General features: G+C 39.5%; 1 protein-coding gene across 2 annotated transcripts in view; it reads left to right on the top strand.

Moving 5' to 3' along the window:
• Nucleotides 1–8,649, top strand: part of LOC145496391 (tolloid-like protein 1) — a 26,697-nt gene extending 18,048 nt beyond the window's left edge. For both annotated transcript variants that reach the window (XM_081476015.1, XM_081476014.1), the window contains 8 exons: nt 451–682; nt 1,530–1,652; nt 2,523–2,689; nt 3,110–3,281; nt 3,557–3,682; nt 4,020–4,159; nt 4,522–4,726; nt 5,195–8,649. In XM_081476015.1, the coding sequence (XP_081332141.1) occupies nt 451–682; nt 1,530–1,652; nt 2,523–2,689; nt 3,110–3,281; nt 3,557–3,682; nt 4,020–4,159; nt 4,522–4,726; nt 5,195–5,583 (1,554 nt within the window). In that variant the 3' untranslated portion in view covers nt 5,584–8,649. The remainder of the gene's footprint in view (nt 1–450; nt 683–1,529; nt 1,653–2,522; nt 2,690–3,109; nt 3,282–3,556; nt 3,683–4,019; nt 4,160–4,521; nt 4,727–5,194) is intronic.
• The last annotated feature ends 16,940 nt before the right edge of the window (nt 8,650–25,589 follow it).

The raw sequence follows: 25,589 nt of genomic DNA, 5'->3' as shown, positions 1-25,589 counted from the left end.
GTATCTAGATTTTGTATAATATTTAATCTTGCATTCATGGTACTTGGAGACTATGCAAAAATCCAATTGTGAACAATCGATTATCATTTTGGCAGAAAATCCTGGTGCGGATCGAAGTGCTAATTGTGAAAACGCTGAAGAAAGTGTCACATGCTTGAGATGCAACGACGTTTAGTTCTGGAAACGAAACCGTGCAAATACTAATGTAGAATTATAATTTAAAAATTGACCGTTATTAGCAGTTACAGAGAAACTTCTCCACAATGGCCATATCTGAGGCAGAATGAACTGGCTGTTGTATATAGTGCTAGGTCGGGAAGGAAAATGCTATCCGTTGTGAAAATGATAGCAAGACTAGTATGGAGAGTTTGTCGTTAGCTGCTCTTCGTCGACTGTACTTTCCCTAACAACCTAATGTTACTCCTAAGGAACTGTTTTTGGTCTGTTTAGAACTTCAGGGTTGGAATACGTTTTGTTGCGTTCGATGTTGAGAGCCACAGCAAGTGTTTGTACGATTATCTCCAAATCTATGATGGACCGGACGATTCCTCGACCGTCATGGGACGATATTGCGGCAAACTGCTTCCCGAAGAGCTGAAGAGCAACTTTAGTCAAATGACGATACAGTTTTCTTCAGATGGAACCATTAACAAACCTGGCTTTTACTTGAATTTCTTCTCAGGTACAACGTGATAACAGTCCAATCCCTTGATGACTATTTTTGCTTTGTTGTTGTTTTATTTTTTGTTATTTTCTTTAATTGCCATCTAACCTGCGATCACGTAAGGGTTCGTTTGTTAACGCCTAGGTCACATCCTATCAGGACAGTCAAACTCTGTCTTATAATATCTATCTTTGTTGACTCATTGATATTGTTGTCCAATGGGAGCTGTTTATAAATCTTCTGACAGCACAAGTTTCATTTGTGATTCATAAACATAAACATAATCATAGCTGGATTTAGGAGGTGAACCGAGGGGTCTCAGGCCGGCCTTCCCCTTCGTCTGGAAAACTTAAAACATACTGTCCATCCTGGTCTTTTTTTCCATTAGAGTTATGGCTGCATTCGCATCTATCATCGTGTCTACATTTAATTGATACTGTTGGACATCTATTACTATACTATCCAAAGCCATAAACCTTTGGCCCGAAATGTTCTCAGAGTGTCAGAAAAAGCATCTCAGAGAAAGGGAATTCGAGGTACTGGCATACGCCGCTCTCTCTCACTAGTATTGTAAGGTCAACTGCTTCTGTCCGCCTTTCGTTCATGATCACTTCCAGGATCCACAAGCACGGTAATCATTTATTGCTTCGTCAAACGGTGTGAGTATATGATCCGCTGTTGACAGGCACTGTATAAAACAGATTTACGAGGAAAGTTTTATAAATTAAACTAAGTGACAAATTTCTTCTTCACTCCCAAACGCGAAGCATTTTCTAAGCTACATTGCAGTCAACGATCTACTAAGACTACTAAGCTAAGCGAAGATTGTAATAGCTATCTATGAAATATGTAAATATATTTTCAGAGACTGATGAGTGTCGAAATAACAATGGTGGATGTGCACAAATCTGTGAGGATACCGTTGGAGGACATCGGTGTTCATGTCAACCTGGTTACGAGCTTAAATCAAACAACAGAGACTGTGAAGGTTAGTGACACTTTGCGGTACCAAAATCTAACGCACGTGGAAAGCGTCTAGTATTTTTCTGGCTTTGAAAGCGCCACAAGGAAGAAACGAAGGAGGGGTGGGGACGAGGGAGTTATGGTATGCACAAGAGAGGGCACTTTCTAACTCCGAGAGAACCCTGAAAGAACCCACTTATTATAGTAATTATTTGAGCTCGAGCTCGAAGAGAAGAGAGTGAGTATTCTTTGAGCAAAAACAGTCACCGGTATTTTACTGAGCCCTGATTACCAAAATTCCAGGCCAGTTAATATAACTTGCCCTCATTTCTATTTACTGGTCACCATGCAGGCTTAGAAGATTCAGAAAATGATAAGACGGGAAGACTAATAGGAAGAAATAAAACTTTTTCCTCGTCATACAACTGGGAAGGAATGTCGATCAAGCCAGGGAAGCAGGGATGGTGCATGGAGTGGGAATGGCGCAGTTGTGAGAGCTCGAGCCACCCACCAATGCGGCCCGGGTTCGATTCCGGCCCGTTGCCACATGTGGGTTGAGTTTGCTGTTGGTTCTCGACTTGCTCCGAGGGATTTTCTCCGGGTTCTCCGGTTTTCCTCCTTCCATGAAGACCAATTTCTCCAAATTCTAATTCGACCAGGATAGAGGACCTCTCTAAATATTTATTTATTTTTATGCTTACACTCAGCGCGGGCTGGTATAGCGTTCTTGACACCTTAGTAGTACTCTTGCCTTTCTCTAATCATGTCCTAGCCCAGCCCCAAAACAATAACAGCTGCTAACAAGCAAAAGAATTACAAGCTTACAAGAGCTGCTACACCTCTCTGTCCTAATCACGTCATAAATCTGCTATAATGTTGTTGATTTTTCTCACAGCCGCCTGTGGTGGAACACTTACGGCCCCTGAAGGCAATATTACATCTCCAAGTTACCCGGATAACTATCCTAAGAACAAACGCTGCATTTGGAAAATCACTGGCCCCAAAGGACAAAGAATTTCACTGAAATTCCTCGCGTTTCAGTTAGAAGGAAATGGATATGGGGTAAGATTATTTACAGAGTCAGTGGCTTTACTTGAGACTTGTTGAGTGTGATGCTTTGGGCGGCAGTGGACGGTCTAGAAAGGGCTACTGTTTAATGAGAAATTTAGGTTGTTCGTCACAATGCAATGGCCGACCGAACAACGTCAAGTTGTTGTGACCAGCTTGTCTTATCCTTTTTTAACTCTGCTTTTGTCCCTTTCTATTGTTCTTCTTGTGCCCTGTTCTAGTTCTTTTCGTTATGGTGAGTTTCTAATGAATAGCATCTTAAAAGTATTGCTACGTAGCAATATTATTGGGTTTTTTTAAGTAAAAAAAAATGATAACCGTACGTTCCCGCAATCGCTTCTGAATCACCAGAGAACAGTTAAAAACGGTGGAACAATGCTCCAGTTCTGAATGCTTTACGTTTTCATTCACCAGGTTTGTCGTTACGATTTCGTTGAAGTAAAAGACAAGGATGATCAAGTTCTTGGCAAGTTCTGTGGAGGCAAGATCCCCCAGACAGTAACCAGTACATCAAATCTCATGTGGGTGGAGTTCCGCTCTGACCATACCCAGTCGAGAGGTGGATTTTCTGCCGTCTATTATGCAGGTAACCAGGCAGATATGTTAGGGACACCTTTTGTCATGAAAATTTCAAATTTTGTCCTGGAACGGATAAAGTTGTTCTTGATGAACGGAAAATTACCGCACTGTGAAATGGGAGTTTATATTATACATTATTGTTTCAATGGACCGTTACTGCTTGGTCCCTCCTTGGGTTAACGTTAACGATCTTTGTCTGACTCGCAAAAACAGCATTACCGGCACATTCACACTGTTCAAGAGACTTCACCAATGATATGTTTCTCTTTTAATGATCTAAAGATGAGGACGAGTGTCAGAACAAGAATGGTGGATGCGAGGATAAATGTGTGAACACTGTCGGCAGTTACATCTGTTCTTGTAGAGAAGGATTTGTTCTTCAGAAAGATAAACACAGCTGTAAGGAAGGTAAGGGATTTTAATACCACTTTTGTGTTTCTGTGGACATTATTATAGTGGTTTATTTGCAACGTGAAAAATCTGCTATCTTAAAGAACCTCAGTCATGCTATTGAGTTGTTTTGGCCACGTAAAAACTGCGTTCGAATTGAAGTTAACCTGAAAATAATAGTCGCCTCAGATAGAAAAACGCCAAAGAGATATAATAATCCATAAAGGAACGAGGATGTTCGAGGACGGAGAAGATTGACACGGATTGCAAACGACGAGCTTGAAAAGTTGAGGCTAAACTTTTCGAGATGCACAAACCGTGACGTAGCTCCTTTAACATCTATTGCGTTTTGCAGTGAATGACTGTGGTGCTACTCTCACAACGTTATCAGGAGAGATAACATCTCCAAACTACCCAGGAAGTTACCAAGGAGACAGAGACTGCACGTGGAAAATTATTGTCCCGCCTGGGAATCATGTACAGCTTGAATTCCGAGTAAGAAGTTCTTTTTTGCATCCATGTCCCTAATTGTGGTAATTAATAATTAAATAGAGACTTGTGCTAATCGTAAGGCTTCAATCCAGTCGTGAGAGTGCTCCGAAAAACGTCAAGTGACGTCGTAAACTCCTGTTTCAATTGTTACGCCTTTTAAAGAGTTTCTTACTTTCAACGGTAGTTAAAAATACTAAAAAAGCGTTTTCGAGTTCATATCCAGTTTTAGGAACATGAATGAAGAAACATTACTGTTGCATTCTTTTTGTTGGTTTCTGACAACCTTTCATGTGTAACTGTACCCTTCACAGCAAAGCAGCGCGAGAGGCGACGTTGAAAATTATAAGTTTTATAATCTTTTTTAGGACATCGATATAGAAGGTGGAGTGAAATGCCGTTATGACTTTGTCGAAGTCTTTTCTGGGACAGGCCAGCAAGCTGAGAGCCTGGGGCGATATTGTGGGATGCAGCGTCCGAATACATTAACATCTAGAGCCCACAAAATGATGATCAAGTTTGGCTCGGATTCAATGATTGCCAAGAAAGGCTTCCGCGTACGATACACCGCAGGTCAGTGATGATATTGTTTATTTTCCTTCTGCTTCATCTTGAGTAGGAACGATACCCTAATGGCTCGCCTCTGGTTTATATACCTTTGAGTACCTCTCTTCTCTTTGACTGCATTTATTTGGTAAATTCTCTTCTGGCAGCGCCAACGCTGGATGATGGGTAAAGCTATGAGCGCTATTATTTCTAGGATAGAATTGTGACTGGGCAAATCACTATAGATGAACCGCGAGAAATATTTCATGTATATGAAAGTGTTCTTTACTTGGTTTTGAAGCCTCGGACTTTTCTGTTATTTCTTGCGATTACGGAGAAGAAATCGCGCTTCTGACTTTGTCTGTTATTGTTTATGACAGAAAATTACATAACAAACAAACAAACAAACAAACAAACAGATATAACGTTTCATGATAAGCTAACAAAGTCTTGCTGTTACGTGTTTTTTTTATTTTTTATTTTTTATTTTTACAGTTTGCGGAGCTCAACTCCACTCCTCAACCAATAAGCGTCAGTTTTCTTCTCATCCCAGTTATGGTGACGACAACTACAAATCAAATCTCCAGTGTTGGTGGCTACTGACAGCTCGCTCAGGCTACATCATTCGTCTAAGATTCAAGGAATTTGACGTAGAAAACGAAAAGCTTTGTGGGTACGATTACGTCATCATTCGTGACGGAAACAACAGCACCGCGCCACTGCTGGGGCGAGTGTGCGGCCAGGGATCGCCAGGTTCTTCGCGCGAGTTTGTTACAAGCGGAAATCGGATGTGGATACAATTTCGAACGGACTTGACAAACAACAAGAAGGGCTTCGTTGCGGAATATTCAAGGTCACGCAAGACTGAAAAGAGCTCATTGTAGGTAAAGAAGCTGGAAACTGCTCCATGAATTGGGAAACAGCCGTAGCGCCAGCACTGTTGTGCTTTGTAGAGCTAGAAAGAGCTTAAACGAGTAGCCAGAGTTTTAGGAAGAAGAGAAAGTAGTGTCAAGAGTAGCTTTTCATTGACGGGTTTCGTAACAAATAGCAGAGAACTCGACAATTTTTTTTTTATTATTTATTTGTCATTTTGAATTTTCATTGGCTGGGGACGTCTTGCAAAATTCCAGGAGTTTGATCTTCGCTTTGGGTTTTTAACTTTATTCTTTATTCTTTATTGAATATTATTGATTTTCTTCATAATGACATGCTCTATGTGAGACTAGTGTTTTCTAGTGTTTGCTTAATGTACCAAAAAAACGAGGTATATTCGCTAGTTTTTCTACTTTGGTCTCTGGTACAAACGGCGAACCTGTTGTGATTCAATCGAAACGCATTCAACCTCACCGCAGGTAAAACGAGGCTAAATAAACCGCACTTGTACTGCAGCCGCACCGCAGTTATGCCACGTTTTTGCTGTACTTTTGCTGTAAATTACAACGGTGACCGTTAGGTGAACAGATTTCACTGAGTGGACATTGTTTGTACGTTCTAAAAATTTAGACCTGAAACTGCTTCAACGGAACTTTAAACCAAATTTTGAAGGTTTAATACGCGGGATCTTAAGGGCCTATTAACCGATCTTTTCGAGCCGTTGCTAAGGAAAATTTAGTCTCATATAACCTCATCATTTCTAGTTAGTTCAGAGTTATTTCGTGTGTTTCAACTTTTTAATGATCAGTAACACTAGTGATGACGTCATCAGGCCACGCCCATGGTCATGTGACTAATACAGAAAAAATGCAAAGGCTCCCAGGCAAATTACTTTCTCGGGATTTTTTTCATTGATTTGATATTTTAATTTAAATCCTCATTACGCTATGCATCGCTTTTGTTTCATTTCTAAAAGGTCAGAACTTGAGAGCATTTCAAAATATTGAAAAATTCGTAATTTTCTAAAAAAGAAAGCATGATTTCGAAAAAGGAATGCATAGCTATGTTGCCAACGTTGGTTTTAATCGAAATTCGTCGAAAAAAGCTGGATTTAATGAAAAACCGCGTTTCCTTTAGCATTTAAAGAAACCGGAAGTGCGCCCGATATCTATTGGAAGTTACCCTATCAGCGCGTGCGCAATTTACACTACCAGCGCACTTCGGTAAGATCAAACAAAGCCACACGGAGTTAGTTTTTCTCTTTCTATTGTTCTTGTTTTTCTGTCTTTCTCTTATTTTGTCTTTGCTTGTACTTTTTTTTACTTTGCATTTTGCGAAACACAAAGAAAAACACCTAAAATGTATGCGAATTTGCAATTTTTTGGGTTGTTGTTATTCTCCGTGCTCAGGCTGACGTAAGCGACCGGAAGTGAAGTTTCACCTCCTTAGCAACGCGCGCGAGCGCGCGCATGAATCGGTTAAGGGGCCCTTAACAGGTTTGACCAGCTTTTACAAGTAGAAAAAAAACCTGAACTAAATATAGGTCAGCAGTAACAAATAAAGTGTAGCAATCTGCAATGAGTACTAAAATTCGAAATTTTTCTCCCAGCGATAGCGTTAGGTTAAAACCAAGGGGTTTGTGCACGATTTTACCAAAATAACTTAAAATTGACGTTGGCATTACCCGATGCACTGTCACAATAAAAACCTGCATATAAGAACCTAGAATTTTCGAGGTCAGGCTGAATAGGTTCTTATATTTTAGGGTAGATTTTCACAAATTCAGGCTGATTAGCTTCTAAAACGGTTCTTATTTTTCAGATCGCATATATTGCATTGTAGCTTTATGGAAAACATACTTCTAGTGAAAATAAAAAAATGCAAATCAAAGAAAACATTATATACGCAATAGCGTTTTGTCAGAAGTTTCTCACACAATTAAAATCCAGAGTCAAAACCATCAGTAACAGGTTCTTATATTTTGGGTATTTAAAAGCCAAATTTCAGCCTGTTGGTTCTTAAATCACTAGGTTCTTAAACGTAGGTTTTTACTGTATCTTGCTTCCTTGATTTTGAAGATGTGATTGACGAATGTTTCGTTTTATTTAAGTGCTCTGAAGCTGAAGATTTACAGATGTTTATTTTACGTTTAAAGTATTGGAAGAAAGAACATTGGAACCGTTGTCGAATACAAGTGTTGCCGGGAACTCTAAACATTTAATGTTTGCTTGCCAAGCACGTTAAGGTGATCTTTCGGAAGCAGGAGTTCGAGTTACGGTGGTAAAAAAGTGCACCGTATTGACGAAGAGTTTTATTTTACTCTTAAAATAATTCATTATTTTTCGCTTGTAATAAAGTGCTTTTTAGAAACGTTTACAGGTCCGACGCGTTGTCACTTGCAGAACCGTTGCTAAGTAACGTCGTTTACCTTCAGTAATGTCTTCTCATTTTAATGGCTTTTAAAATCGATATTAATTTGAAGTATTTCGTAGAATATCGAAACTGAAGAAACCACGATCAGTGATGGCAAAAGGAAAAGACCATGCTATTGCGTGACAATGTTTTAAACTAATTAAATTAGTTCTTGTTATAAATGAGTCCAGAGAAATTACTCAGCCGAATCAACACCAATCTGCCTCGTCTCAGGCAGACAGGTGTCCTTCCAAACCATTCAAACAGCTCTCCTAAAGAAGCTCAGTCACGGTTTGCACGTTTTGAAAAGTTTTGCCTACATTTTTCAAATTCGTCGTTTGCAATCCGTGTCAATCTTCGCCATCCTTGACCATCCTTGTTCCTTTATCGTTTATTATTATCTCTTTGATGTTTTTCTATCTTAGTAAACTATTATTTTCAGGTTTCCTTCCGTTTAAAGGAGATTTTTTACGTGGCCAAAAAAAAAGACAAAGCACCGTGACTGAGCTCCTTTAAACCGCAGATTTGGAAAGTTTATTGAAGTTTTTGAAATTAAACCATTTTAAGAGCAATTGCCACTACAAATCAAAGAAATCGTGGCCACGGTCGAAAAATCGATTTTGCTCATACTTTACCAGTTCGAAAGCCTAGGTAAGCAACTGATGGAAATCAAGTTAGTTTTTTGAAATATTTAACATAACTGCAGAAATTCACGAAAAACGGTCATGGTACCGAAAGCTCAGATTTCACTTCGAGATAATCCGAAATTTTACACTTTTCAGCTTCTTGCTACTCGGATGTTTACAATGATTATTTTCATTAGGTTTACAGTTTCATTTGTGTGGGATCTACCAGCAATTTTGCATGAACGCCGATCAAAAGTCGAGAAAATTGCAATTCAGCCCCTTTGAAACTTGCAATGTAACGCAACACCCCACAGTGGGTAAAAATCTTTTGTTCGTTTGAGACAGCACAATCAAAGCAGATTAATATCTTTAACTTTTGAAACGCTTTACTAATAGTATTTAACTTAGAAATTGCCTGTAACTTGAACATGTCTGCCATGTAAATCGTGCAGGCCGTGCCTAAACTATCGGCCCGCGTACCAAAATTTTCAAGTGGAGTGCCAAGCCCAAAATGAATGTTGTGTAAATGCGTCAATATTTTCACAACTCCTTGGGAATAAAATGGCACATGTAGACCACGGAAATGCAGTTCTGAGTGGACAAAATGGAGTTTTCAAGCCGATAGACTTCGACATTGATATTGGCAATGATAATGAGATTTTCTCCTCACACTGAAGAGAGAAAGCTTACATTAGTGCAAATTAACCGAAGGTGAAGAAAACGTGGCATGAACATGATCAAAGGAAGATGACACCTCTGTTTTTGTTTTCCTCTGTTGGAGGAAAGCAGTTAGAAGAAGTTCTCCATTTCGCTCAGTTCAGAGTACTTTGGTTGCTGGTTCCAAATCATTTTTTGTCGCTTGGTAGTAATGTTTTGTCATTGAATTGAAAATTGTTTCTTTTACTGATCACTATACCGCGCTCTGAGTTGTTCTGCCTCTGTGAATGCAAAATTATTTCTGCCCGGGTTTCTGTCGCTGATCGCTTCGCTCCGAGCTACAGGAGTTGTTTTGTAGCTATATACGTACCAGAATTCACAAATAGTTCTGTTGCTACATTCCCATGATCGCCATGCTTAGTTGTTTAGCCGCTGTGCCGGCATTCAAAATTATTTCTCTCGCTCAGCGCTACTCCTCAAGGTGGTTGCTGTTGTATTCAAAATTATTTCTGTCACTGGTCGTCCCACTTCGAGCTGTTTTGTTGCTGGATTCCAAGTTGTTTCTGTCGCTGGTCGCTTCGCTGCGTGCTATTTTGTCACTGTACCGCTAATCAACATTATTTTTTTGTTGTTGTTGTTGCTGATCACTTCGCTCCGAGCTTTTTTCTGTCGAGTTAGGTTATTTTCTAGGCTGATCTCTACGCTTACGGTCCGCGCTGCGAACAAACATCTGTCTTTTATTCTGTGATAGATAGTGAGTAGCGTAGCAATGTGCCCTTGTTAACAAAATGACGGCCGCTTCTTGGCGTTTTCGAAGTGTCTGTGAAGAGGATTTAGATAAAGTTTTGAACGACTAGTAGATCTATACTAAAACAATTAAGTTATTCGATTTAATCAATTATAGTTGACTCGTGCTGCGCCATCGTCAACTATCACGCGTTATAGTTCATCACTAAATTTTCTCCGATTCTTATTGGTTTAAATTGATCACGTGACGCGATAGCGTTCATTCGCGGGGAGACACTATCAGCCCATAGTGCCCGTCCGAGGAAAATACCCGAATGGATAGTACTCGTCCGTGAAAATATTTCTGTAAACAAGCGGGGTTATAGAAAACAAACAATTAAATATGTATTAAGAGAGTTTTTGTTTGTTTTCTTTTTCAAATTTTACATTCGGCTTCACGGCTTTCATCTAAAAAAGTTCAAAATAATTCAGTATGATTTTTGAACTGGCGCACGGAAGAAAATTTAGTGGTATAACAATAACAATAACATTTATTATTTGTATTGCGCCTTTTCTATAAAATATTCAAAAGCGCATCACAACAGTAATTAATAACTAAAATTTTACAAACCTTTCTATCAAAATCATAAAAATATTTACATTAAATGGGTAAAAGATAATTACAAATAAAGATATAGATATGCTAAGATAACTGAAATGATTCCTTAAATAAAAATGTCTTAAATAAAGTCTTAAAAGATTCTAAGTTCGTTGCTTCGCGCGCGGACCTTGGCAGCTTATTCCATAGGAAAGGAGCAGCTACCTGGAAAGCTCTGTCTCCCAATGTTTTCTTGGCTTTCACACTTGGTCTTTCCAACAAACGACCATCGTCGTAAAATGTCAGTAAATGTCAGTAAATGTCAAAGTTGTGACGTCACAGTGATGACGTCATGTTTTTTGCCACTTTTGAAGTTTTTAATATGCATATTTTTTACAATGTGTTCGAAAGAGCACATCAAGAAGAGCTGAAACCTGAAAAAATTTTGTCCATATCGCAAAAATTAAATGAAATATGGAATTTTTACATATGAAAAATAACTCTGCAAAATATGGGGTCCCCCCCTTGAGAAAAATCCCCAAATTGGAGCCGTAATTTTGTTCCAGCAAATGCAGCTATGTTGCACATGTGATGTGCCAGATGACTAAAGCAAAAATAAAGAAGAAAATCGGAATAAAGAATTATCCCTCTAGTGTTATTGCGTTAAAATTAGTTTCGTTACGTCATAACCTGTGACGTCACCCGTTTTTTTACTGTTAATACCATCCTAACAAAGCCGAAAATCAAATTTCTAAAACCATACGATTTTTGACAACATCAAGCTTTCTATTTTTCTAGATTATTAGCCCTCCTAGAATGAAACTGAAAAAAAAAATAAACCAGAAAGACTGACTTAAGAAAGCCAGTATGGTTAAGCAAATTTCGGGGGGGACAACAAAAAATATTTAACTTACCATATCTCGAAAAATAATCATCATAGCAAAAAACGGTTTCCGGCATTTTACTCCCCAACTCAAGGCCTTTCCAATGACATAATCTTTTTATCAAATTTTACAAAAAAGTATAGCACGTTTTGGTGACGTCATTAATTATGACGTCATAATCTGACATTTTGTCACAACTTCCAAATTGAAATAAACTGGAGAACAAAGAAAGCTCATCTGCCAAACTTGGTTTAGAAATATATAAACCAAGCAAATATAGCCTTCATGAAACATTAAGGGGGTGGTTTGGCCCCTACGCGCACTGGTAACCAATGTAATTCTGCGAGTGGAGGTGTTATATGACAGAACTTGTGCGCACGATATATAAGTCTTGCACTCGCATTCATAACACGTTGCAATTTCATAGTCTGATATTCCGGGATTCCATACAGAAGGCTATTACAATAATCCAATCTACTACTAATAAAAGCATGAACTAATTTCTCAGTTGATTCTCTGGATAAATATTTCCTAATATGACGTATATTGTATAAATAATAGAAAGCGCTGCTACAAGTCTTTGTAATGTGAGTTCCCATATCTAGATGCGTATCGAACCATGTGCCTAGATTGCGCGCAGAGGCTACAGGAGAGACTTCAGTCTGCCCAATCTTGATGCTTTGGATTGAAACTTTTGAGAGCTGCTGACGAGTACCTATAATCAGGAACTCAGTCTTGTCATCATTGAGCATCAGCTGATCCTCCCTCATCCATGCTCGGACATCGCAGATGCACTTCTGCATGGCTGATACAGCTTCGACTTCACTGGAAGAGTAAGAGGGCTTAAATGACAAATACAACTGAGTATCGTCAGCATAAGTATGAACGGAGGGCAGATGGTGTTTTAGAATCTGGAACAGCTTACTCACGTAGATGATAAATAAAAGCGGGCCCAGGCACGATCCTTGAGGAACTCCACACTTCAAATCAAACGGCTTTGAGAGAGTTCCGTTGATACACACTTGCTGCGATCTGCCCTTAAGGTAACTCTCAAACCATGAAAGTACTTTCCCCCGCAATCCAATTGTTGACCTCAATCGTTCCAGAAGGATCTCATGTTCGACGGTGTCGAATGCAGAGCTTAAGTCGAGAAGCACCAGCAGCGTAACTTGACCTTTATTCACCGCCATTAGGAGATCGTTCTTCACCTTGAGTAGTGCGGTCTCAGTGCTATTATGTTGGCGGTAAGCACTTTGCAATTCTGGAAACAAGCCATTGACTAGCATGTGCTCTTGTAATTGTACTGCAACCGCTTTCTCTGTGAGTTTGGACGTGAACTGTAAATTACTCACAGGCCGAAAGTTCTTGTTTATCAATTGAAGACCAGATTTTTTGAGCAGAGGATGTACTACTGCCCTTTTCCAGTCATCTGCAAAGTAGCCATTCTCTAGTGATACGTTCACCATCCTACTAATCACTGGAAGTAACTCCTCTATGCAAACCAACAAGATGGATAATGGAAGAGGGTCCAGAGTACATGTCTTCATAGAAGCCACAGCCATCTTCCTTACAGCCTCTTCGGAGAGAGGCTGAAACTCTGATAGCGTGACAAGGTCATCACTACTCGATGAACCGTGAGGCGCCCGCTCAGTAACCGCAGGAGAGACCGTGTCACCAGCTGGCTTTGATCTAATAGCCACTATTTTATGGATGAAGTATTCACCCATCTCATTTGCAAGAACAGAGGCGTCAGTGTGAGGTGGGAGAGATTTGTTCGCTTGCAGATTTAGTAGGCTCTTGCTAGCCCGGAACAGCTTTGATTGGTCCGAACTGTTCTCATCAATGAATTCCTTGTAATAAGTACATCTAGCTTCATTCATCAAATGTATGACATAATTTCGCTTAGCTTTAAATACTACAAGATCTGCTTGGAGACCACTTGCCCTCCATCTTCTCTCGGCCTTCCTCCTGTCCCTACGAGCCTGAATTATGTCTTCATTGAACCATGGGGGCCTGGGTCGAGTGGAGACATGACGAGAACAAACGGGCGCGTGATCATCTAATAGTGATCTTAAAGTCGTGTTATAACAGTCGAGCAGCATGTTCAAACCATTAGGCGGGTCTTGATATAGCTGAGAATTGCGGATATCTTCTTTCAGTTTAGTTACATCAATTGATTTGAGTTTCCTGTATTCAGCATGTTTAATTCTTAGCGGAGGCTTCGCCACACTTAGCTTACATATCACGGCAGCATGGTCAGAGAAATATCTCTCAGGAAGGGGCTCACCGTCCACAATATCGTCAGCCTGCCGTGTGATAATTAAGTCTAAGGTGTGGCCATGTATGTGCGTGGGTCGTTTGACATGCTGTACCAGACCCATAGAGTTCAACAGGTCCATGAGTCGGATGGTGTCAGCGTCTGATGGAACGTCCATATGGATGTTAAAATCACCACATATTAACAGTAACTCATTACACATGACTAACGACTCGAGATTGAGAATTCATGAAGATTGAGAATTCATGAAAGAAAACACTCGTAGTCACGGGATGCTCCGCAGAGTATGTTGGCCTATACACGATGACAACACGCAGACGAACAGATCCGAACACCACAAGCCATTCCGACACTTCAAACGAAGATCGGTCGGCTGAAAACACTTTGTTTACATCCAGACAGACAGTGGTAAACAATTAAGACAGTAGAGTATTTATATCTCGGAACTATCGGTCTGATAGTTGCCCCTTGCAAATCTGATGTTCTTAAAACTAGCATATTTGCCCTCAAAGTTTCGCTTCTCGGGCAAAAATTTGTTTTAAGAACATCAAATTTCCGCGTGGCAACTATCAGCCGATAGTTCCTCGACAGAAACACTCTATTGTTTAAATAGAAATCTCGAGCTCATAATCTAATTGCTTAATCGATAACCAATCAGAGAACGGCATTCGTAAAAGAAAGCTAGTAGATTTATACTAAAACAGGATAGATAGGGCTTAGCGTAGCCAATCAGAGATCGACATTCGTGACAGAACACAAGTAGTTTGAAACTAATTTCTGATATATCTCAAACTTTAAAAGAATTTAACTTAAAAGAATTATTGACTTTAATTATTAACTTTATCTTTAAAAGAATTAAATGAAACTCTCCAAGGAACTTTGACATTTTTTTCTTCCAATTGTATATATGACTGAATTTATGAAAACCGTATGAAGACTTTGCACCAAAACAGCCATACGCACTGTGATTTCACACTTCCAAAAGGCCTTAAAATCACTCCGAACGATAAAAAAAGGGAGAGAGAGGAGAGAAAGAAAAGGAGGAGGAAAAAAAGATAGATATTCTTTGGAGATGGCAACCGGAGAGGAAAAACCGTTTGATTTCTTTAACACTGTTTTCATAAATCCATACATATAAATTTTTAGTTTTATTTATTTTATTCTATTTTTGTCCTTGTCGATTCTTGTATACTTGTAATCCATAACTACTTTTACATTGTGGCTGAAAATCCCCTATGGGGGAGCTTCAATAAACTTATGTATGTATGTAAACTTGCTTTGTAAGATGGTAATTTTTTTGGCATCGAATTCTGGAAAATGACGCTATTCCGGTCCGGTTTTCAAATGGCCGGGAAAAGGTTTGTTTGCAATTAATTCTCTGAATTAATTACATGTTCTTAGGGCATATCATCGCCAGTTATCGACCATTGTGGCCATTTTTTGGTGAAGGAAACAGCGAAGTGGCCCGATATCACTACATAGTAGAACTGACGCCTGGGAAATGAATCACCGTCACTCCGCGTAACCGCACCTGAAGTAACACTTACAGTTATGCAAATAAGTAGAATTTAAGCACGCACCTTTGCGGGAAACTGGCTCATTTGCATTGCTTATTTAATTTCATAACGGACGCGAACTGCTCTGCAGCAAATGTACAACTTTTGAACAAAGTTTGGACAACTTCGCGTCGAGTTAAGTTAACTGTTAATCACCACGATGAGGTTTTGAAGAACGAAAAAATATGCTCCATATAGAGACTGTTACCACAAGATTTACTTGGACACTGAGCAAGATCCTTCGCTTCTCTGAACAAGTTCGACACGAGAGTTGATCGAACCTCGCTTGATAATCATGGCAGCGTCTATTCAAACAGCGCGATCTCAAAGATATTAATTACACGCTGGATCTGCCATTCTCAAAATTTCCAGGATTTCATAACCGTACTTTACCAGTCTTGGCCATCAGCCGGCAAACTGTGATGAAATGATACATTTTCCTTCGCCAATGTTACTTTCTTCACAAAACCTTTGGATATAGTTCTCAACTTGCCGAGCGATAGACTCGAGAGACCTAAAGGAAGAACAATGATTATCGGAGGAAACTGCTTAAAAATAGGTAACGGGAACTTTTCATTCTATTTTATAAACACAATGTCGTTATTTTTCATTTTACATTTCTACGACCTATGTTGTACTTTTACGACCGCCGATCGCAAAAGAGCTTCGCAATAACTACAAATGATACAGCCATACTTGAAGGTACCTCTGTAATAATTTTTTGGATCGTTTCCTGAAACTGACAATTATAAACAACTACCACTATGACAAGACATAAAATAAATAAGTTAGTCTCGATTTCTAATGCATACAATTACTCGAGGCCAGATCATAGCGAGTTTTGCGCTGTTGAATTCTTTTTTTTTTCTATCAAGAAGAATGTTTTATCAGTAAACTAATCATTCCGAAAAGCTACAAAACGAAATCCAAACGTTTTCGTACGTTTTCATTATTAACTTTGATTGCTAACGATTTACATGTACATTATTTTCTTTACATCAGGAAAACTACGCCCTGGTTACAGTTCGGTACAACATATCATACCGTTGGAGAGGAAATAGGCCAGACAGCAAATAGACCGGTTAAAAAAAAAATAAAACTAAGGAAGCTCACGAGTAGTCTTTACCGACATGCAAACATCGATATTCCTGGAGAATTGATTGGAAAGAATTAACTTATGGATCATTCAGGTTCCACAAAGCTCCACAAAGCCATCAGGAACTAGAAGTGGATCTTTTTTTAACCCTACCGTGAACTTGCATCAATTCAGAGCATCTGTTCAGGTAAAAATTAGTGACTTTCTCCTTAGTTACGAAAGCACTATCAACGATTGGTCATGCATTTTAATGAATTATTAAATCGAACAAAACCTAACTAAAGATATGATGTTGCTCCATATAGAAAAAGCGTTCCACGTGGTTTAAATTACGGCTCATGGATTTTACAATGCCATCTAGTAACTAAGATGAAGGCTTACTGGATTATAACTTAAACTTCAAATAACAAACAAACGATCAAAGAAACAAAGCAAAAAACAAACAAACAAACAAAAAGGGCAATCAATTATTTCATTGTAAAACTTGACCATTTGTGAAAATTAACGAGTGAAAACCAAAAAATGTCTTCTTATAAATATTTCACCCATGTAGACCAAGACATTAAAATCTTGAAATTGAAATTCCTGTAAACGGGATTCAAATCCATTAAGAGATGCAATTTCCCGCTGGGTCAGTGGAGAATTTCAGGTGCTCAACTTAACATGAACGGGATTCGAACCCATTCGAAAATGCATTTGCCAGCTGAGTGGAGAGTTTCACACGCTCCATTTAAATTGAACGAGATTCAAACCCATTCGAAGACGTAATTTTTAGCTGGGTCAGTGAAGAGTTGCATTTCTCATGCGCTCCACTTAACGTGAACGGGATTCAAACCCATTCGAAAATGCATTCGCCAGCTGAGTGGAGAGTTTAACACGCTCCATTTAAATTGAACGGGATTCAAACCCATTCGAAGATGTAATTTTTAGCTGGGTCAGTGAAGAGTTGCATTTCTCATGCGCTCCACTTAACGTGAACGGGATTCAAACCCATTCGAAAATGCATTCGCCAGCTAATTGAAGAGTTTCACACGCTCCCCTTAAATTGAACGGGATTCAAACTCGTTCTAAGATGTAATTTTCAGCTGGGTCAGTGGAGACTTTCATTCGCTCCACTTAACATTAACGGGATTCAAACCCATTCGAAAGTGCAGTCGCCAGCTGAGTGAGGAGTTTCCCACGATCCATTTTAATTGAACGGGATTCAAACCCATTCGAAGATGTAATTTTCAGCTGGGTCAGTGGAGAGTTTCATGCGCTCCACTTGACGCCACTTAACGTGAATGGGATTCAAACCCATTCGAAAATGCATTCCCCAGCTGAGTGGAGAGTTTCACACCCTCCATTTAAATTGAACGGGATTCAAACCCATTCGAAGATGTAATTTTCAGCTGGGTCAGTGGAGACTTTCATTCGCTCCACTTAACATTAACGGGATTCAAACCCATTCGAAAATGCATTCGCCAGCTGAGTGGAGAGTTTCACACGCTCCATTTAAATTGAACGGGATTCAAACCCATTCGAAGATGTAATTTTCAGCTGGGTCAGTGGAGAGTTTCATTTACTCCACTTAACGCGAGTTGGATTCAAACCCATTCGAAAATGCATTCGCCAGCTGAGTGGAGAGTTCACACGCTCCACTTAAATTGAACGGGATTCAAACCCATTCGAAGATGTAATTTTCAGCTGGGCCAGTGAAGAGTTTCATTCGCTCCTCTTAACATGAGAGGGATTCAAACCCATTCGAAGATGTAATTATCAGCTGGGTCAGTGGAGAGTTTCACTCGCTCCACTTAACATGAGAGGGATTCAAACCCATTCGAAAACGCATTTGACAGCTGAGTGGAGAGTTTCACACCCTCCATTTAAATTGAACGGGATTCAAACCCATTCGAAGATGTAATTTTCAGCTGGGCCAGTGAAGAGTTTCATTCGCTCCTCTTAACATGAGAGGGATTCAAACCCATTCGAAGATGTAATTATCAGCTGGGTCAGTGGAGAGTTTCACTCGCTCCACTTAACATGAGAGGGATTCAAACCCATTCGAAAACGCATTTGACAGCTGAGTGGAGAGTTTCACACCCTCCATTTAAATTGAACGGGATTCAAACCCATTCGAAGATGACATTTTCAGCTGGGTCAGTGAAGAGTTTATTTACTCCACTTAACATGAACGGGATTCAAACCCATTCGAAAATGCATTCGCCAGCTGGGTGGTGAGTTTCACACGATCCATTTAAATTGAACGGGATTCAAACCCATTCGAAGATGTAATTTCCAGCTGGGTCAGTGGAGAGTTTCATGCGCTCCACTTAACGTGAACGGGATTCAAACCCATTCAAATATGCATTGCCCAGCTGAGTGGAGAGTTTTACAAGTTCCACGTAAATTGAATGGGATTCAAACCCATTCGAAGATGACATTTTCAGCTGGGTCATTGAAGAGTTTCATTTACTCCACTTAACATGAGCGGGGTTCAAACCCGTTCGAAAATGCATTTGCCAGCTGAGTGGAGAGTTTCACATGCTCCATTTGAATTGAACGGGATTCAAACCCATTCGAAGATGTAATTTTAAGCTGGATCACTGGAGAGTTTCATGCGCTCCACTTAACATGAACGGGATTCAAACCCATTCGAAAATGCATTTGCCAGCTAATTGAAGAGTTTCACACGCTCTACTTAAATTGAACGGGATTCAAACCCATTCGAAGATGCATTCCCCAGCTGGGTGGAAAGTTTCGCGCGTTCCACTTAGTGCTTGTTTACTTTCACGTCCCGAGGTAAGGTTGGTCGATGAACTCGGTGCTTCCGTACCATTTGTTGGAAACCACGCCACGCAGGTAGTACGAGTACCATGCGTCCATCCTTTGGAAACATGAGTCCAGAGGGTCGCAATAATGTGGTTCATGAATTCTGACTGGGTCAGTACTCATCGCAGATGATTCGTATCAGCTGAACCAGAGGATTGTGGCTGTTTTCAAGCAGGGGTTGCATACTGTCGCGCTCTTTCGCGCGTGAGCGAAAACAAGTTGTAACTTTAAAAATAAACTACTTACAGCATTTACCATTAGACCGCGGAAGAAATTTCCCTTTAAATTCCGTGATGGAGAAAGGATGGGATATAGATGGCAAAGATAGCGACATCAATAGTGTTTAGCCATAAAGAATATGATTAAACATTTGCTGTAAAAGAGGGAGGGAGGGAGAGAGAGAGAGCATTACCTAAGAGTCAAGAGATATTGAATACCTCTGGTTAAGAAGACGGAAACATCAGTGATTTAAAGCTAGTCTGAGTTTGAATGAACGCTACGCCACGTCTTCTATTAGCTTTGCGACTCCTTATGCTTTTTGCGGAAATAATAAAAATATAGTAGTAATTGGCATTTTTCACTGATAGTTTGATATCTTTTTTTCGAGAGACGCGAAGGAAAGTGTTTCCAGGTTGATGAAGGACTGGATACTACATGAAAGGTGACAACGAGGGGATGCAGAGGGTGACTCGAGAATTAAACTTTCACGGAGGTGAGAATCGGTTATCGAATTGTAGAAGCCTATGTACAGCGATAACCCATCCATCAGGAAAGAAATCTGACATAAATACCAAAAGAATAAAAAAATATAGAAAATGGCAAATCATATAGTCCCATACGTGCACTCCACTTCAACTTCAACTTGAACTTGAACTTGAACTTCACTTTATTATCCACTTACCTTTTGAAATTACAATATTAGCATAAAAAAAGAAAGATACATACATACATAAAATTTAAAGTGGCAATGGTATATAGTTTGTGCATGGAGGCTAATAGAACCGCGAGGTTATCGAATTAGCCTCTATCTCAATAATTCTACAAAGTTTGGTCAGGCAAGGGAGTTAGGGCCGCGGCCGGGGACATAACGTAACATGACGTAACATAACCAAAGCCCAAAGCGTAGGTACGTCATGTACGGGGACATATATTGTACCGAAATATATGTTTCATATATGCTTGATACGCTTGAGATGCTTGTCTTACTTAACATGCTTGACTTACTTGAGGTGCTTGTCTTAACACAGCGGTCAAACGTTGGGCATGCGCAAATTGGTACATTTTTTGGCAGCCGCGCGCCAATTTCCCGCGCAAAAATTTAAAGGAAAACATGGGAAACAACCGATGTCACGCAAAATTAACGAAAAAAAATTGAAAAGTTCATAGAAATCTGTAAAAGGAAAAGAAAGCAGGTAAAAGGAAAACTTACTACTTTTCAGACACAAAGTTTATTAAGTTACCGGTATTCTGTTGATTTACCATTTTGTTTTGAGCTTTACCAAAAAAGTTTACAAGTCTTAAAACCCGTGTCATGCTACGAGCCGACGGCGTAGTATATTTTTATTTGTTTTTATTAATCATACGATGCGTGACGCCGGAAACGGACGACAAACGATGTGTAAAAGAAAGAAAAATAGGAGAAGAAAAAGACAATTGCAGTGATTCGGCTTCGTTCAGACGAGCTGGAAAAATTTTGGTAAGGAGTGTGGGGATTCCATCCGGATCCTTGATTTGTCTGAAGCACAGGAATGAGATCAATCGAAACGACAAACGATGTTTATGTCCATCGTCATGAGGGCATAGCTGGCCAAAATACCGATCCCAAACCGCCTGTACCATGTCTTTGACCAGGTGGGAAAATCTTTTCTAAACTACAAACCTGGGAAAAACAGGTGCACTAAATGCAACGTCGAGGCGGACAAAAAATTCAAGGAGCACGGAAAATACATACCGCGGAAAAGAAAGACCTGCACCAAGCAGAAGGAAGAACAATTTTTAACTCTCAAGTTATTTCTGTTAGGTCTCGTAGAACAGGCTAAAACATAAACAAATATATAAATAACGAGGGAAATGTCATTTATAGGATGCCGATGACCCACGAAAAGAACAATGTCATGAAAATATTTTGGCCGCCTTTTAGTTGCTCCATTGCTCTCACATGCGCAGACGTTTGACCGCCATGTTGCTTGTCTTACTCGTACCTACCCAAAAGGGTTTAAACCGCTGACCACTTTTACGAGCGTCTCAAAGATGGCGCAAATATTGACGCGAATGCAGAGGAACGCCTTGGAATGGTTCGTTTATCGTTAATTTTCTCGGTCGACGAGCTCGTTTAGAGTATTGCTGACAAGATTATTATTTTTTTATCAACAGGATATTCTGTAGTTTCTCAGTCCCAAAGGAAAAACCTCAAAGGTTGAGGATAAGCGCGGGAAAGACTCAAGTGTGAAGGCTGCATGCATCGAAGGGCCGTGCGAAAAGCAAGGTAAGAGTTTTTTTCGGTTTTCGTCGGTGCAGACGGTTGAATTGATTCTAAACTGTGAGTCATTTCAGTTAATTAATAAGTTAGGGATTCAAAGAGTGTAATCACGTTTTGATGAGTAAAGTAAATATCTTTTTCTTCTCGCTTGGAAATTTGCATTTCTGCTCTGTTTTATAAGCTTATCAGTATTCCACTTCCACCCCCACCCGCTTTTGAGAGGTTACCTGTGGAACCTTTGAAAAGGAAATTTTTACATACAGTCAGTTGCCCAGTTAAAAGACTTTGGGAAGAAAGAAAGAAAACAAACAGACAAACAACAACAACAACAACAACCCCGCCCCCTGCGCATGCCCCCGCTGTCCTCCCCAGCCCTGCTCTTATCTATCTCTACCAAGATATTGTTTCAGAAAGTGTGTGCACCTCCCCCTGCTGGTCTGAGAAGGGTTGTTGGTTTAAAGTCCTTTACCTACTCAAGAAGTAATTGTTTACTTTAAAACTGGGCATTTGAGACCAACCTCTGCTCTCTCTGAAATATTTTTTTGACCCCACGGGATACATAGGTATGGATCAGAGGGAGTTTAAGAAAACCACAACGGGCACTTGAATGCCACACAGCAATTGGTCTGGATAGTAGCAGACATACTAAAATTTGGAGAAACCTTTCGGGTTCGCCACTTTGCTAAATGTTATTGTAACAGCATTGATATTAAGTTAGTTTTCTCATCCTTCAAAATCGGTAACATGTTTGGTGTGAAAGATCCTATCCCTTGTGGGCTCTGAGCGGGTGTAATATGCAAGTTTTTGTGTGCAAGCTGTAATGCCTGCTATGTCGGTTAAAGTACCCGGCATTTTTCCACGCGCATACACCTGTACGTGAGCACATGATCAGTGATAGGACCTCTCACATTTTCAAACGTTTACAAAATTCTCAGCAATGCCGCACTTCACGCTCCAATGACTGTTTCAGTGTCCTAGCTCTCGTTTACACCACCTTCCAGTGTAGGATGAAAAAAACTATTCATATTCAATGGGAAAAACCTACACTAAATCATCATTTTTATCATGTTAATTTAAAACTTTCTTTGTAATATTTTACGTTGTCATGTTTGCTTTTGTTCTTATACACTACATATTCAACTCTGTACTGTGTAATTTAAACTGAAGATGACAGATTCTGTTGAAACATGTTTTTTTAAAAAACGTTGCACTGAACAAATGGGTTAAAAAGCAAAACAATGGCTGTGCACCTGCGATATAATTCTTAGTACATTTCTTTGCTGTCTTTTACAAAACAACAGTGGGAAATAACCAAAATTCTATATAGTCTGGAGGAGGTGAGCCACAACAACTATTTTTTTAAAATGTCTTTTTGGAATTTAACGCTGTATTCCATCTCCAGTTTCAAGATAGTTTTGACAGCGAGAAACAACCTAAATAACTTAAGAGTATTGCAAGATTTGTCAACCTGATATATTTAAATTCATTTTTAATCAATGTTGTTCTTGATATCCCCTTTGTGGCTACTTATTTTATGACCACTTAAGAGTGCCTGCCTGTAAAAATCAGACAAATTCTTAATTTCGCGGCAAGGGTCGAAAATTCGATTTCGCTCATATTCGTATGGTAGATAGGCTAGGGCATGACAAAAACTACTGGATAGTTTTTTGACAAAATATCCTTTTATTTCAAAGAAATATGCAAATTACCAATTTCCGTTAAAATCGTCATTTGACGCACCATTTTATTAAGCAAGTTTGAGAGCCTCGCATGCAAAACCACATCGTTCTTCCGTCTTTAAAACGCTCAAATATTTTTCTGCAATGTTTAAATGTGTACTGGGTTGATTTTAGGGAATTTTGCGTTGTCTTTTTGGGTGCAAAATAATTAAATTTCGAAAACATGTATTTCATTCACTTAAAAGTACTTCGTGAATATAATTAATTTTCACCATGTGCGAAACCTTCAAATGGATTAAGCTTCTGGTGGTTGAATCGCAGAAGGATGGTCTACAGATTCCTGTAAAAATTTCTTTGGGCAAATGATTGTGAGCGACGCGAGAGCTTTTCAAAGCACGTCAAAAATGCAAATATTTGACCATCCCTCGTCAAATTTCAATTTACGGGTTAGACGTATATTTTAGCATGCGCCACATGACTTGACCTATAATAAGTTGAAATAGACACAGAGCTGATAATTTCGAAATGTTCTAACCTTATTTGTTGTAAAAGGCAGGTCCAAAGCCAATTTGACGTGTTTCTAGTCCATCTCTCACCATTCATCGCGCATAAAGCAGAAGTTTGCTTTTGTTTACACAAGGTTAGCGTCCGATGTACATCGCCTACTGTCAACCTATTACTGGTCGAATGCCATGAGTCTGTGACCATCTTTCTGCGCATATGAACATCACTGCATCTAAGTCAAAAACGGCTGGGTCATTTGTAGATAGTTGCTTGCTATGCACTGCGCCAAAATATTACATTTGATCGATTGCTGACCATTGCTGATAAGTGTGTCGGCGCAGCACAATCTTACAGCCGTTATTTGTTCGTCACGCAATGCTGTCACGGCATATGCTGCACATTTTGATCTATTTTGTATAGAGCACTCTCAGGATAAGTGAAACAATTTAATCATTGTTCATCTGTTTGTTCATATATACAATAATATGTGTATATTTATATAATCGTATTCTATAGTGTACGTGGCCTCGGTCCTCGATGTTTCAGACAACAACTGATAAAGCTAGTGTGTACTCACTAGAATTTTAAAAAAATCGCCATAAAACAAATTATAGATCAATGAAGCAAGAACTAGCTGAAATAAAAATAGGAAATCACAACGTGTCTAATTCGAGAGAAAAAAAGACTAAATTTAATTAGTAATTATGTGAGTAAACAGCCCTGGCCATGCCATTTTATTTGGCGTATTTTGTTTGCCTAGTGGCGTGGCATTGGTATGTTTGTAACAGAAAATAGAGGACTGTTGTCAATACAGTCCAAAATTATTGTCAGTAAAATATTGTAAATAAGAGACCTATTGACCTGTCACCTCCGCGGCCACCATTTGGTCGTTCCGATAAAGGTTTCATTATTGTCCTTACCCCTATTAAGCGGTCACCCAAAATTTAAAAACTTTGTTTTGGAAAGGGTGATGGCAGGTAAGAATCCGAAATTAAAGGTGCACGACGAGTGATAATTCAAATACACGTCTATCATGATTGTCTTGAATTGACTCCATGTTCACCAAGAAATTTATAATCCGATAGTGAAAAATTAGATATTCAAGGTACAACAACCTAAGCAGCTAACCCCATTAAGCGGTCACCACCCATTTCCCCGAGGGTAGCCCACTGTATTACATGTTAACCAAAAATAATTGCACAGCACAAAAAGACCTAGGTATGAGTTTATCGTTACAGTATTACGCAGGGCATGTAGGTAGCGGTGGTCGAGTAAAAGATAACAACAGGGGCAATGGTAAACTATTCACTCTTTTCATTTCTTAATTGAATCTCTTCCTACTCAACACGATTGTGTGCTCCCAGTGGTTCCAAGCCTTACGGAGCCTTATGTATTAGGATAGAAATTGTCCTACCCTATCCCCTAAAATGGTATGACAACATTGCGTGACGAACAAGGAACCGCTGTAAGCAAGGATTCAAGCCATCAAACCATGATGATCAAACGTAATATTTTGGTGTAGTGCAAGCAACTATCTACAAGTGACTCAGCTGTTTTTGACTTAGATGCAGTGATGATCATATGTGTCGAAAGAGGGTCACAGATTCATGGTATTCGAGCATTAAATAACTTGACAGTTGGCGATGTACATCGGACGTTATGTAAACAAAAGCAAACTTCTGCTTTATGTGGGACGAATGGTGAGAGAAAC

The sequence above is a fragment of the Orbicella franksi genome, chromosome 9 (assembly GCF_964199315.1).
Source record: "Orbicella franksi chromosome 9, jaOrbFran1.1, whole genome shotgun sequence".
Classification (NCBI taxonomy): domain Eukaryota; kingdom Metazoa; phylum Cnidaria; class Anthozoa; order Scleractinia; family Merulinidae; genus Orbicella; species Orbicella franksi.
The sequence above is the reverse complement of the archived record's forward strand: the minus strand, read 5'-3'. Positions and strand labels throughout refer to the sequence as shown.